This window comes from Leucoraja erinacea, chromosome 8, assembly GCF_028641065.1.
Source record: "Leucoraja erinacea ecotype New England chromosome 8, Leri_hhj_1, whole genome shotgun sequence".
NCBI lineage: Eukaryota > Metazoa > Chordata > Chondrichthyes > Rajiformes > Rajidae > Leucoraja > Leucoraja erinaceus.
In genome coordinates this window covers 20,148,377-20,159,897 of record NC_073384.1, presented here as the reverse complement: position 1 = coordinate 20,159,897, position 11,521 = coordinate 20,148,377, and the positions used below count along the sequence as shown (strand labels likewise).

General features: G+C 44.1%; 1 protein-coding gene across 1 annotated transcript in view; it reads left to right on the top strand.

Annotated features, from left to right (window-relative positions):
* The first annotated feature begins 4,370 nt into the window (after positions 1 to 4,370).
* Positions 4,371 to 11,521, top strand: part of aig1 (androgen-induced 1 (H. sapiens)) — a 70,071-nt gene continuing 62,920 nt past the window's right edge. The window contains exons 1-2 of the mRNA XM_055639143.1: positions 4,371 to 4,520; positions 11,247 to 11,348. Of these exons, the coding sequence (XP_055495118.1) occupies positions 4,491 to 4,520; positions 11,247 to 11,348 (132 nt within the window). The 5' untranslated portion in view covers positions 4,371 to 4,490. The remainder of the gene's footprint in view (positions 4,521 to 11,246; positions 11,349 to 11,521) is intronic.

The following is an 11,521-nucleotide window of genomic DNA, read 5'->3' as shown; positions in this document are numbered from 1 at the left end:
GAGCTATATCCAAAAATAATGGCTGGAAGAATTGATCGACAGTAAAACTTTGATAATCTGCTAACCCAATGTTTGGAAATCTTAACAGTTCACCAGAGCCCAGTTTTCAACAGTCCATTTAAACATACCAGGGCCCACTTGTTACAACCAGAAGAATCCTTTATATACACTCTGTTCCTGTAGCCAACCAATCTACTAACAACACCAGTTTGTTGTGTCCTACATCATGGGCATTTATATTCTTCAACAACCTTTGATATGGCATTTTATCAAATGTCGTCAGCTCTCTAATGTCCTATCCAACAGTTCCCCTTCAACTATCTCACTTGCCATTTCTTTTAAGACCGTAGGATAAAATCTATCAGATCAGGGACTTAGCACCTGCTCCAACAACTCGCTTCTCCAGTGATTGAAACTTTCATGAGTCCCTTCCTCCCTCTCTCCCTCCCAGTGCTTGATTTATAGCTATTTATGGGCTACATAGCCTTTATAGTGAAGAATGATGTAAAATGCCAGTTAATTAATCTGCCGTCGTCAAATTACATTTATTTTCATATATATCATTCTTCAAAGAAACTACAGACCAGTCAAGTTAACATTGGTCATTGGAAAAATGTTAGAAGCTATTATTAATGACATTACTTCAGAAAAAAATCAAGGTCACCAGGCCAAGCCAATGTTGATTTTTCAAAGGGAAATCATGTTGGACCAACTTATTGGAGTTTTTTCAAGGAAAATGTTCAGTGGATAAAGGGGTGGAAGTACAGGTACTTTGAAAATCTTGATTGCAGCTGCTGCATTTAGATTCAGGCAATGCACAAAAATATAAAGCACACATACAATGGTCATAAATTCTGCAAGACAGTGGAAAAACATATATATATTTGCCATCTCCTTGTTTCCCATCATTCATTCCCTAAACTAACTTTCTATGAGTTCAATGTTTATTTTGCTCTTTTTTTATATACATCCAAGAAATTTGATCGGCATGGTTTGTTTTCCTAGTGGGGGAGTCTGAAGGGGAAACTGATATAAAAGCATGGATGGGGTTTCCCTATTGCAGTGGCATCAAATCTTAGAGGGGGCAGACTTAGGGGAGAGGCTAGAAGGGGATCTGAAGAGTTTTTTTTCACTCAAGGGAATGCAGTGCTTGAATGGATGGTGTAGATAGGCACTTTCACAAATTTTGAGCAGTTTCTAGATGAGTGCCAGAATTGAAGGATTTAGAAAGCGACTAGACTGAAGGGCCTGTCCCACTTACGCGTCCTTGTCATGCAAATTACACAACCTCGTGGTCGCGTTGAGGTGCACGGGCATTGTATGGCTGCGAGGGGCAGGTCCCACTTAGAAGCACGGAGGGGTATGTAGTTGTGCGCGACATTGCGCGGGGCTCCGAAATTTTTGCAATGAACGAAATCTTCGCGTGCCAACGGCCTGTCGTGGAACTGACGGCCAAAGTGGGACAGGCCCAAGACCCTGGCGTGATGCAACATCTCTCCTTCAACAGAGGCAGAAGCAGGCAAACGATCGCAAAGCTCGGCCTGGGGCTCACGGCCGTTGCGGTCCGGATCCGCCCCCACTTCTACTCCCAGAGCAGGGCCAAGAAGATTGAAGATAGACACAAAATGCAGGAGTAACTGAGCGGGACCGGCAGCATCTCTGGAGAGAAGCAATGGGTGACATTTCGGGTCAAGACCCTTCTTTTCAGATTGAAGAAGAGTCTCGACATGAAAGTCACCCATTGCTTCTCTCCAGAGATGCTGCCGGTCGCGCTGAGTTACTCCAGCTTTGTGTCCATCTTCAATTGACGTCACTCGCTCCAGATGGCTGTGTGTACGCATGTAATCACGCCCAACCTTCGTGGGACTGTCGGGGCTCAACGCGACCACGAGGTCGAGTAATTTGCATGCCAAGGACATGTAAGTGGGACAGGCCCTTGGGTGGGGCTGTTGAGTCACAGTCACATGGGAGGCCTGGTCCTCCAACACAACCCGTTCCCCAAAGCAATATTCCACCACTCTTCCATAGCCCCCAACTGCGCAGGCACGTCTCATTTCCCCTCATCCCTCTGCACTCCCTCCTCCTCCTCTACACCCTCTCCTCCTCTCCTTCCCAAATCCCTCCCTCACCTCTCCCTCCCTCCTTTCATCTACCCTCAGTCACTCACTCCCTCCATAACTCCTCTCCCCTCCCTAACTCCCTCCAGTCACTCTATCCCCCATCCCCCAATTCATCCCATCTTCCTCCCTACCCCCTCCTCTCCCTGGATCCCCCCGCTCTCCCTCATCACCTCCCAAGGATCCCGAGGGTTTCCGCTCCTTTCCCTGCCTTGAGGAGCAGCAGCTGGAGGCCTCAGAGCAGCCGTCAGCCTCAGTGCCCAGGGCACAGATCCTCGGCGTGGCCTCTCCCCAGCCCCGGAGCCGACATTCGCCGCTGCCTGCAGATGCATCCCCAGCCTCAGAGCCAAGGCAGTGGATCCCCGCGGGCCCGGAGTAACGGAAAAATGGAAATAATTTTACCAGTGTCGCCGTTGTGACAAAAAGATGGTGATCTCAATTCTGCAAAGGCCCCAAATGCACAGGTGCAGCTGAGGACCCATTGGGTGTCCTTTGTGACACCAGTAAAGACACGCATGGGAACCGTCCCCCAACTTCGCATACGCGGGTGGGGATGCTATTTTAAGGTTTATTAAAACAACGTTAATAACTTTTAAAATATACCATCAATCTGAACAAAACGTATTTCATTTACATCACAGGACAATGGTGAGTAAGGTGGGGGCAAAAATTGTAGTGCTATTATGTACCGTTTTGTGCAAATAGAGGTTCAAGAACAAACCTGCAAACAAACAAGATCAGAATTTTAGTAATAAACTAGACTAAGTGGGACCCGTTGGGTCCCATTCTCACACGGGAGGGCTGGTCCCCAACGCAATATTCCACCTCTCTACCAATTCCAATATTGGTGGCCAGGGTGGGGGGGGGGGGGGGGGGGGGGGGGCTTTCTGAAGCTCTAGTACGGGTGTTGTGGGCCAAAGGGATTGGTTTCCAGAGGGCTAGTATGGACATTTTGGGCCAAATGAATTCTTGGACCCACACTTCAGTCACTCATGGCTGGTGGACTCACAGTTCACTCACTCATGGTTGGTGAATTCACAGTTCACTCACGCACGGCTGGTGGACTCACAGTTCACTCACGCACGGCTGGTGGACTCACAGTTCACTCACTCACGGCTGGTGGACACATCCGTCACGCGTGCACACACACACACACACATGGCTGGTGGACACACACACACACACCGTCACACACACACACACACACACACACACACACACACACACACACACACACACACACACACACACACACACACACACACACACACACACACACACACACACACACACACACACACACACACACACACACACACACACACACACACACACACACACACACACACCCCTCCATCACACACACCCTCCACACAAAATACACAAACACACACACCCTCCATCACACATACACCCTCCATCACACACACCCTCCATCACACACATCCTCCATCACACACACACATTCTCCTCACCCCCGGAAGGGGCATTACCTTCATGATGACTGACAGGTGAGAAGACCAATCTGCTGATCTCATGATATTTTAAACCTTCTTAACTTTTCTATTATTTCACCAATCGGAACAAAAACTTGGTGGCTTGGAGCAGAGAGGAAAGGTGAGTAAGGTGGCGAAAAATCCTAGCGATATAGGGTAGCGTTTTTGCACAAATTTAATTACAACACAGACCAGAAGTGGTCAAGATGAGAGTTTTAGTAATAGTTTAGATAATGATAATAGATGGACCAAGAGGTAATTGCGATCAACTTAGACTGGTACTTAATGGTTGGCAGGAACTTGGTGAGTAAATCGACCTGTTTCTGTGCCATATGACTCAATTGAAACTCTTGTTTACTTGTTATATTTCTGCTGAGTTTTAGTTAATGGATCAAATATTAACCATGCCAGAGGTAAAAGGTGATTAGTGTATTGAATGAACTAACAGAGAAGGTGGTAAAGGCAGGTACAATTAAAACATTTAAAATACATTTGTTCAGGTACATGAACTGGAAAAATTTAGAGGCATGTCAAATGCAGACAAAAGCAACATGCCAAAAATGCCAACTTAGTCAGCATGGACTAGATGTGCTAAGGGGCCTGTTTTCATGTTTTAAACCTCTATAACTCTCTGACTCTTGCAATGAATTGGACCGAAGGGCCTGTTTCCGAGCTGCATGAATCTAGAAAGGTGTAAATGTTCCAAGAGTCTAATTATCATTTAGCTTCATGATGCTATCTGTTTTAACAGGTTATCCAGACTGTATTCTTCGGGATCAGCGTTTTAACTGATCTGTCCAGTCTCCTGACCCAAGGGTCCAATGACCAAGAGCAGCAGAGACAGCTGCGGAAGCTGATTTCCCTTCGAGACTGGCTCATGGCCGTCCTGGCATTTCCTGTGGGTGTGGTAAGTGGCCGTGTGTATCTTTTCTATTAACTTCTTTTATGCTTTGTATATCCTTATGGTTTGATGCAGAGAACTTCATCCATTTTGTAAATTCATAGATTAGGAGTGGGAAAATCACTGAGCTAGTTGTGGCCTGGACTCCTGCCTTGACCTGAATTCCAGATAGATGTGATATAGTGACATGGTATTGTCTTGTGCTGTCATTTTGTTCTGTGATGCTAGTATGCCCATTGTCATGAAAAAAAATGCATTTCCTTCTTCAAGCACGTCTTCTTCGATGTTTCAGAATGTGCAGTAGCTCGTTTGAAGGAATAAAGGAACTGCATTATATCTATTTTATTGAGCAGCCATGGACTGTATGTTAATCATTACTAAAGGAGCTAAGTCATCAGAGTTTATAATAGGCAATGCAACATCAGGAGCACGAAAACAGAACATTCACTCTGACACGCTTTAGTGAAGAGAACCCTCTAATCACATCTTCATTAGATCAAAGTTTTATCCTCACATATGAGTAGATTCCTTCCTCTTTGCAGCATTACAAAAGTATTTATAGTACAGCAAGAGAGACATGATTCTTCTCCTAATCTTTATCTGATCTGTCAACATCTCCTTTTATTTATTTCTGTCTTTTGTGTTGAATCCATTTTTCCTTGAAATCAACTGATGTACTTGCCTAATCATTCGCTGCATTGCTGATTAGACTTATGATTGTCTCATACTCATATGTCTTTTATGGATCTTTGTTCTGATCTTATCCACAAATGGAAATATCTTTTTTTAGGTCTAGCCCAAAATATAATTTTATAATCTTAAAGGCTTGTTCACATGCAAAACACCAGCAGCTATACTTCAAAAGAACAAACTTGGTTGCAAAACCCTTTGGCAAAATGTGAGCTCACATTCCTCATCAAGAGAAAAGAGTTGTAGCCGTTATAGTGTAACCCTAGTTTGTTCTATGTGACATCTAATTCCCTACTAAAATGCGCATCAAGATCCTATATGCTATTTTTATTGGAAGGATGGCGCCCAGCCCAGCCCAGGCGACTATTTGTGCGCTTGCCGTAGAAGAAGATCTACAAACTCATATTCAAATTGCTCCACACTCTTAAATTCCTAGCACAACATTTTTACCTTGCACTAAACATACCCCATTCCTTTATCGTGTATCTATACACTGTAAATGGCTAGATTGTAATCATGAAATGTCTTTCTGCTGACTGGATAGCATGCAACAAAAGCTTTTTACTGTACCTTGATACACGTGACAATAAAGTAAACTAAACTAAGCTAAACAAAACTAAGCTAAACTAAACTAAACTAAACTAAACTTAGCCCTAATGCGATCCATGTCGGGTCAATGTCCTCAGAGCAGCAGTGCCTAAATTAACGGCATTGTAAAGGGTTACAAAATTATTAGGGGCTCATATAGGGTAGATAGTCTTTTTGCCAGGCGCGGGGAATCAAAAATAAGAGCGCAGAGGTTCAAGGTGAGAGGAGCGGAAACATAAAGGAGATCTGAGTGATACGTTTTTCACAAAGATGGTGATGGTTGCCTGGAACACGCTACCAGAGGAATTGGTAGATGTAGATACCTCTAAAATGTTAGGATGCATGTCAAATGTATTTTGGAAAATAATAAGTTTCAGGACTTTGCTCCCAACTGAACTAGAGGGAAGGAAGTCACACTTGTAGAGAAGCTCTGATTGTTAGTCATGGGGATTGTTACACTTTGTTAGATTTTCTCTATGCCCAACATCCCATGATCCCCTAAACACATTATTCACAAGCTAATTCATGAGTTTGTTCCATGTAGCATGTGTAGGGAATTTTCCTACTCAAAATTACATTTAGACAGGCAGATGGTTAGGAAAGGTTTAGAGGGATATGGCCAACACAAGTAAAAGGGACTTGCATAGCTGGCCATCGTGATCAGCAATTACAAATAGAACCAAAGAGTCTGTTTCCAGACTACATGACTAGAGCGGCATGGTGGTGCAGCAGTAGAGTTGCTTCCTTACAGGTTTGATCCTGACTCTGGGTGCTGTCTGTATGGAGGTTGTACGTTCTCCCCATGACCATGTGGGTTTTCCCCGAGTGCTCCGGTTTCCTCCCACACTCCAAAGACGTCCAGGTTTGTAGGTTAATTGGCTTCTGTAAATGGTAAATTATCCCTAGTGTGTAGGTTAGCACTGGTTGGTGCAGACCTGGCAGGCCGAAGGGCCTGTTTCCATGCTGTATCTCTAAACTAAACTAAAAGATTCTATGACTCAACTGTTGAATATCTAATATCTTCAAATCATCCTATCACAGGCACTTCCTTTGTCCTCCATATGTCCCCCATCTTTTCTCCTACTGAAACCTCTCTCTCTTTGTATCTCTTGCATCTCTCTCTTTCCCAGTTCCAACGAAGGATCACCAACCTGAAATATTAACTGTTTCTCTGTGCAGGTGCTCCCTGAACCAATTGAATGTTTCCAGCATTTTCTGCTTTTATTTCTGACTTCTAGCATCTGCATTGCTTTTGGTTTTCAATATATTCAGACAATCATATTATCTTATTGATCTTATTTGTCCTTGGAATAGAGGTGACAGGGAGGTGACATGATAAAAGTACGCAAAATTATGAGGTGCATAGATGTGGTAGATAGTGATAAACCTTTCCTCTTTGCAAAGGTGTCTGCAGTCAGAGGGCAAAGGTTTAAAGTGAGGAGTAAAAGGTGTAGGGGGGACTTGAAGAAGATTCTTCTCACCCAGACTGTGGTTGGAATTTAGTGTGCACTGACTAAAGGGTGGCAGATACTCACATATTTACAAATTATGAGATGAGCATTTAAAACACTGTGACTTTGATGCCAAGTGTTGGAAAATGGACTAGTTTAGATGGGTAGATGAACCACATTGGCACAGTGGATTGAAAGGCAATAATGTTGCATGACTCCGCCACACTGTGAATCTCTGCACAATGGAGTTCCCCATAGATCGATACAAGGACCATTGCTTTCCCTAAGATTGATGATTTGGGTCAGGTTGTAAGACGGCAATTTCCAGATTCATAGATCACAGAAAACTTGGAGATGCAGCAAACTATGTGATGATTAATGATATAATTCAGAGAGATATTGATGAGCTTGTAGAATGAATGAACAAATGAATGAATGGGTGACAGCTGAAAATTAATACTGACAAATGCAAAGTGTTGCATTTTTAAGGGAAGAATGAGAAGAGGCAATATTGTACTGATGACTTGGTTCGAAAGAAAAAAACAAGATAAATCTTTTGTTATACATGCACATGTTATTTAAGGTGATTTTGTAATAGTTAAATAAAAGCATTTGGGATCCGTGGGTTTACCACTCTCTTGAATCAGCATTATTGACTATTTTCATCTCTGCCATGATTAGCTAACCTTTGCAGGCTTCATTGCTTCTTAACAACTTTGCAGCAGTTTTCCACCGACAGCTATTTTCAACAGTGTGATAATAGAGTGCATCACATGCCTGGACAAGCTAAGGGGGAAGATTTTCCCATTATGGTTTGTTGTACTCCAGGAATTCACGCATACTGGGAAAGCGCAAGGTCAACCTACTCCAGAATTTTGTTAAACTAGATGAGCAATTTCTTAGAAATGTAAATAAGTGTTTCAAAATCAAAATACTTCAAACAGACGGTGATAAATCAGGGTAAAGGAGAGGAATAGAACACCCAGTTGAATGATGCTGCAACAAAAATCTTTCACTGAATGTCAACAAGACCAAGGAACTGATTGTGTAGGAAGGAACTGCAGATGCTGGTTTACATCAAAAATAGACACAAAATTCTGGAGTAACTCAATGGGACAGGCAGCATCTCTAGAGAGAAGGAATGGGTGACGACTCATGAGTCTGAAGCAAGGTCTCGACCTGAAACGTCACCCATTCCTTCTCTCCAAGATGCTGCCTGTGTTACTCAAGCATTTTATGCATATCCAAGGAACTGATTGTTGATTTCAGAAAGGGAAAGTCAGGTGATCCTGCCCTGGGTTTTACTGGTGTATTGTGTTGGAGAATTAGCAGCTTCCAAATCCTTAGCATTGTCATCTCAAATGACCTGTCTTGGGCCCAGTACATGATGCAATCATAATGAAGGCACACCAGTGTTTCCACTTTCTTTGAAGTTTAAAGAGATTCAGTGTGCCTCTGAATAGTCAAACAAACGTTTACAGATGAACTGTGGAAAGTATACTATCATTTTTGCATCATGGTCTGGTTTGGTGATTCCAATGCAGAGGGACAGGCGAGGCAGCAGAGAGTGATGGACTCTGTTGTAGGAAAGCCTTACATCTATACTAAGGTCGTGCCCAGATCAATGAAGGCAAGCATACCATATGCCTTCTTCACCATTCAACCCACTTGTTTTGCCATTTTCAGGAAACGGTCGACGTGTATCTCAAGATACACTGTTAATGTAAAAATGATGTGAAATGTTTCACTGGAGCTCCTTTCAGGTAAAGGGGCTGTCCCACTGCGGCAACCCTAATCTGCGAGTTCAGAAGAGTGTCTTCGACCTTCAAGCTCGAGGGCACTCACCTGAAAAACCTCAAGCTGGATCGACCGACCGCACACACACATACGCACACACGCACACACACACACACACACACACACACACACACACACACACACACACACACACACACACACACACACACACACACACACACACACACACACACACACACACACACACACACACACACACACACCACACACACACACACACACACACACACACACACACACACACACACACACACACACACACTCACGCACACACTCACTCACACACGCACACACAAACACATCGCAAAGGTCGGGGCCAGGGAAAGTGGGGGAGCGCTGTCTGAAATTCACACCCGCGATGAAGAGGAAGGTAAAAGACGGATGCACAGTGTACGGTAAGTCCTTTAGTGAACGTGGAGCCGGGGGGGGGGGGGGGAGAGAATGGGAGAGAGGGGGAGAGAAGGGGAGAGAAGGGGGGAGAGAAGGAGGGAGAGGGGGAGAGAGAGGGGGGAGAATAGAGAGAGGAGGAGGGAGAGAGGCAGAGAGAGAGAGGGGGAGGGGGGAGAGAGGGGGAGAGAGGGGAGAGAGAGGGAGAGAGAGAGAGAGAGGGGAGAGAGAGAGAGGGGAGAGAAGGGGAGAGAGAAGGGGAGAGAAGGGGGGAGAAGGGGGGCAGAAGGAGTGGAGACACTTTTAAGAAGCCAGACAACATAATAAAGTTTAGCGAGCATTCAACCTACTGGTTGGTTTTCCTTGGTCCTGAAAACTCCATTGAGCCAATTAAAATGACCAGTCAGCGAAGGAGATTGCCTACGGCTGTCCTCGACTGCCTGCAACTACATAGCGACCCCACTCCATTGCACTACGAGTTAAAAAGAACCATGCCAATCAATTTTACTCGCAGAAAAAATTTCAACATGCTGAAAAATTTTCCGCGACCTAGCTGAGGCCGCAAGTATGTGGGAACTTCCCTTGAGCATGAAGGAGAGTTCCAATGACCTCATAGGACCTCCTAGGACCACATGACGACCATGCTGCAAGTTTGAGTCGAGGGCAAACTCTTCTAAACTCGTCGATTAGGTCGCCGGCGTGGGACAGCCCATTGTGTGCTAGCAACATTGTCACCTTGATCGGGAAGCAGCATATAGGACTGGGGAGAGGTCAAGGGCAATCTACATGCTGCTGCCCCTCTTCCTGCATTGTCCTTTTCCTCTATAACAGCCTTTTCTGCCTGTCTACTGTGGCTGGCTGCCACAGGAGAAAGACGTTTAAGTACTGACTGGTTTCAATATGTGATCAGTGCTGCAACATCCAACACAGTGCTCTGCAAATAGAGCTAATGCCTCACAGCACCTGTGATCCATGTTCAACCCTCTGCTGTGTGTGTGGATTTTGCACATTCTCCTTGTGACCGCATGGGTTTCCCATGACTGCTCCGGTTTTCTCCCACATCACAACGATATGCGTTTTGATAGGTTCATTGGCCATTGTAAATTGCCCCTAGTGCAGGTGAATGGCCAAATCTGCAGGTGTTATAAGAGATACAACACAGAAACAGGCCCTCTGGGCCTCCACCAACACCCATTTACAATATTGACACGATAATCCACTTTTTACTCATCAACGCCCACTGCCCCTACCCCACCCCAACCATTGACCCACACTGAGGGGTTAATAGAAATTTGGGAGAATGAGTTTGGATAGGCATTGTGAAAAAATAAGTGCTTGTTTATTGCCATGGACTCGTGGGCATAAGGGCTGTTTCCATGCTATATCTTTCTCTGACTTTTTGTCTCTTCCTATGGACTATTATGGAAACCATACAAGCATAGTTGTAAAATTTGTAACATGCTGTAACATTATTTTAATAGATTTTTGTTTTGATATACAGTATGAATGATTTTTTGGGGATTGAGTGTTGGTGCCCTGCTTAGTATACCAAAAGGGTGTTGTGGTGTTCCATGCAATTTGTATTATGGTTGCCAGGGTTTCTCCATAACATGATCAATTTAGCAACATTGCCTGCACCATATTTCAGTTTAAATGTATTTCTTTGATGCTCTGTTCTTTGATGCCAGTGTATGCTTTTCTCCATAGCAGTTGCAAGAAGAACCCTAAATGTTACAAGGGTGAAATACAACTTTGAGGCAATACTGTTATTTTATTCTGATTTCTTCTTCCCCTGCAGCTGGTAGTGACAATATTCTGGGCCTTATACCTGTATGATCGAGAACTGGTTTATCCAAAAATCTTGGACAGCTTTATACCACAGTGGATTAACCATGGAATGGTGAGTACAATTAATTTGTCACGCAATGATGTAGGAATTATTGATTATTGCATGATTTCTGACAGATTTACTCCAACCCTAACTATACCCCTCATAATTTTATGATAAGGTCACCCCTCAGCCTTCTACGTTCCAGTGAGAATAAGCCTGGTCTTTCCAATCCCTCCTTATAA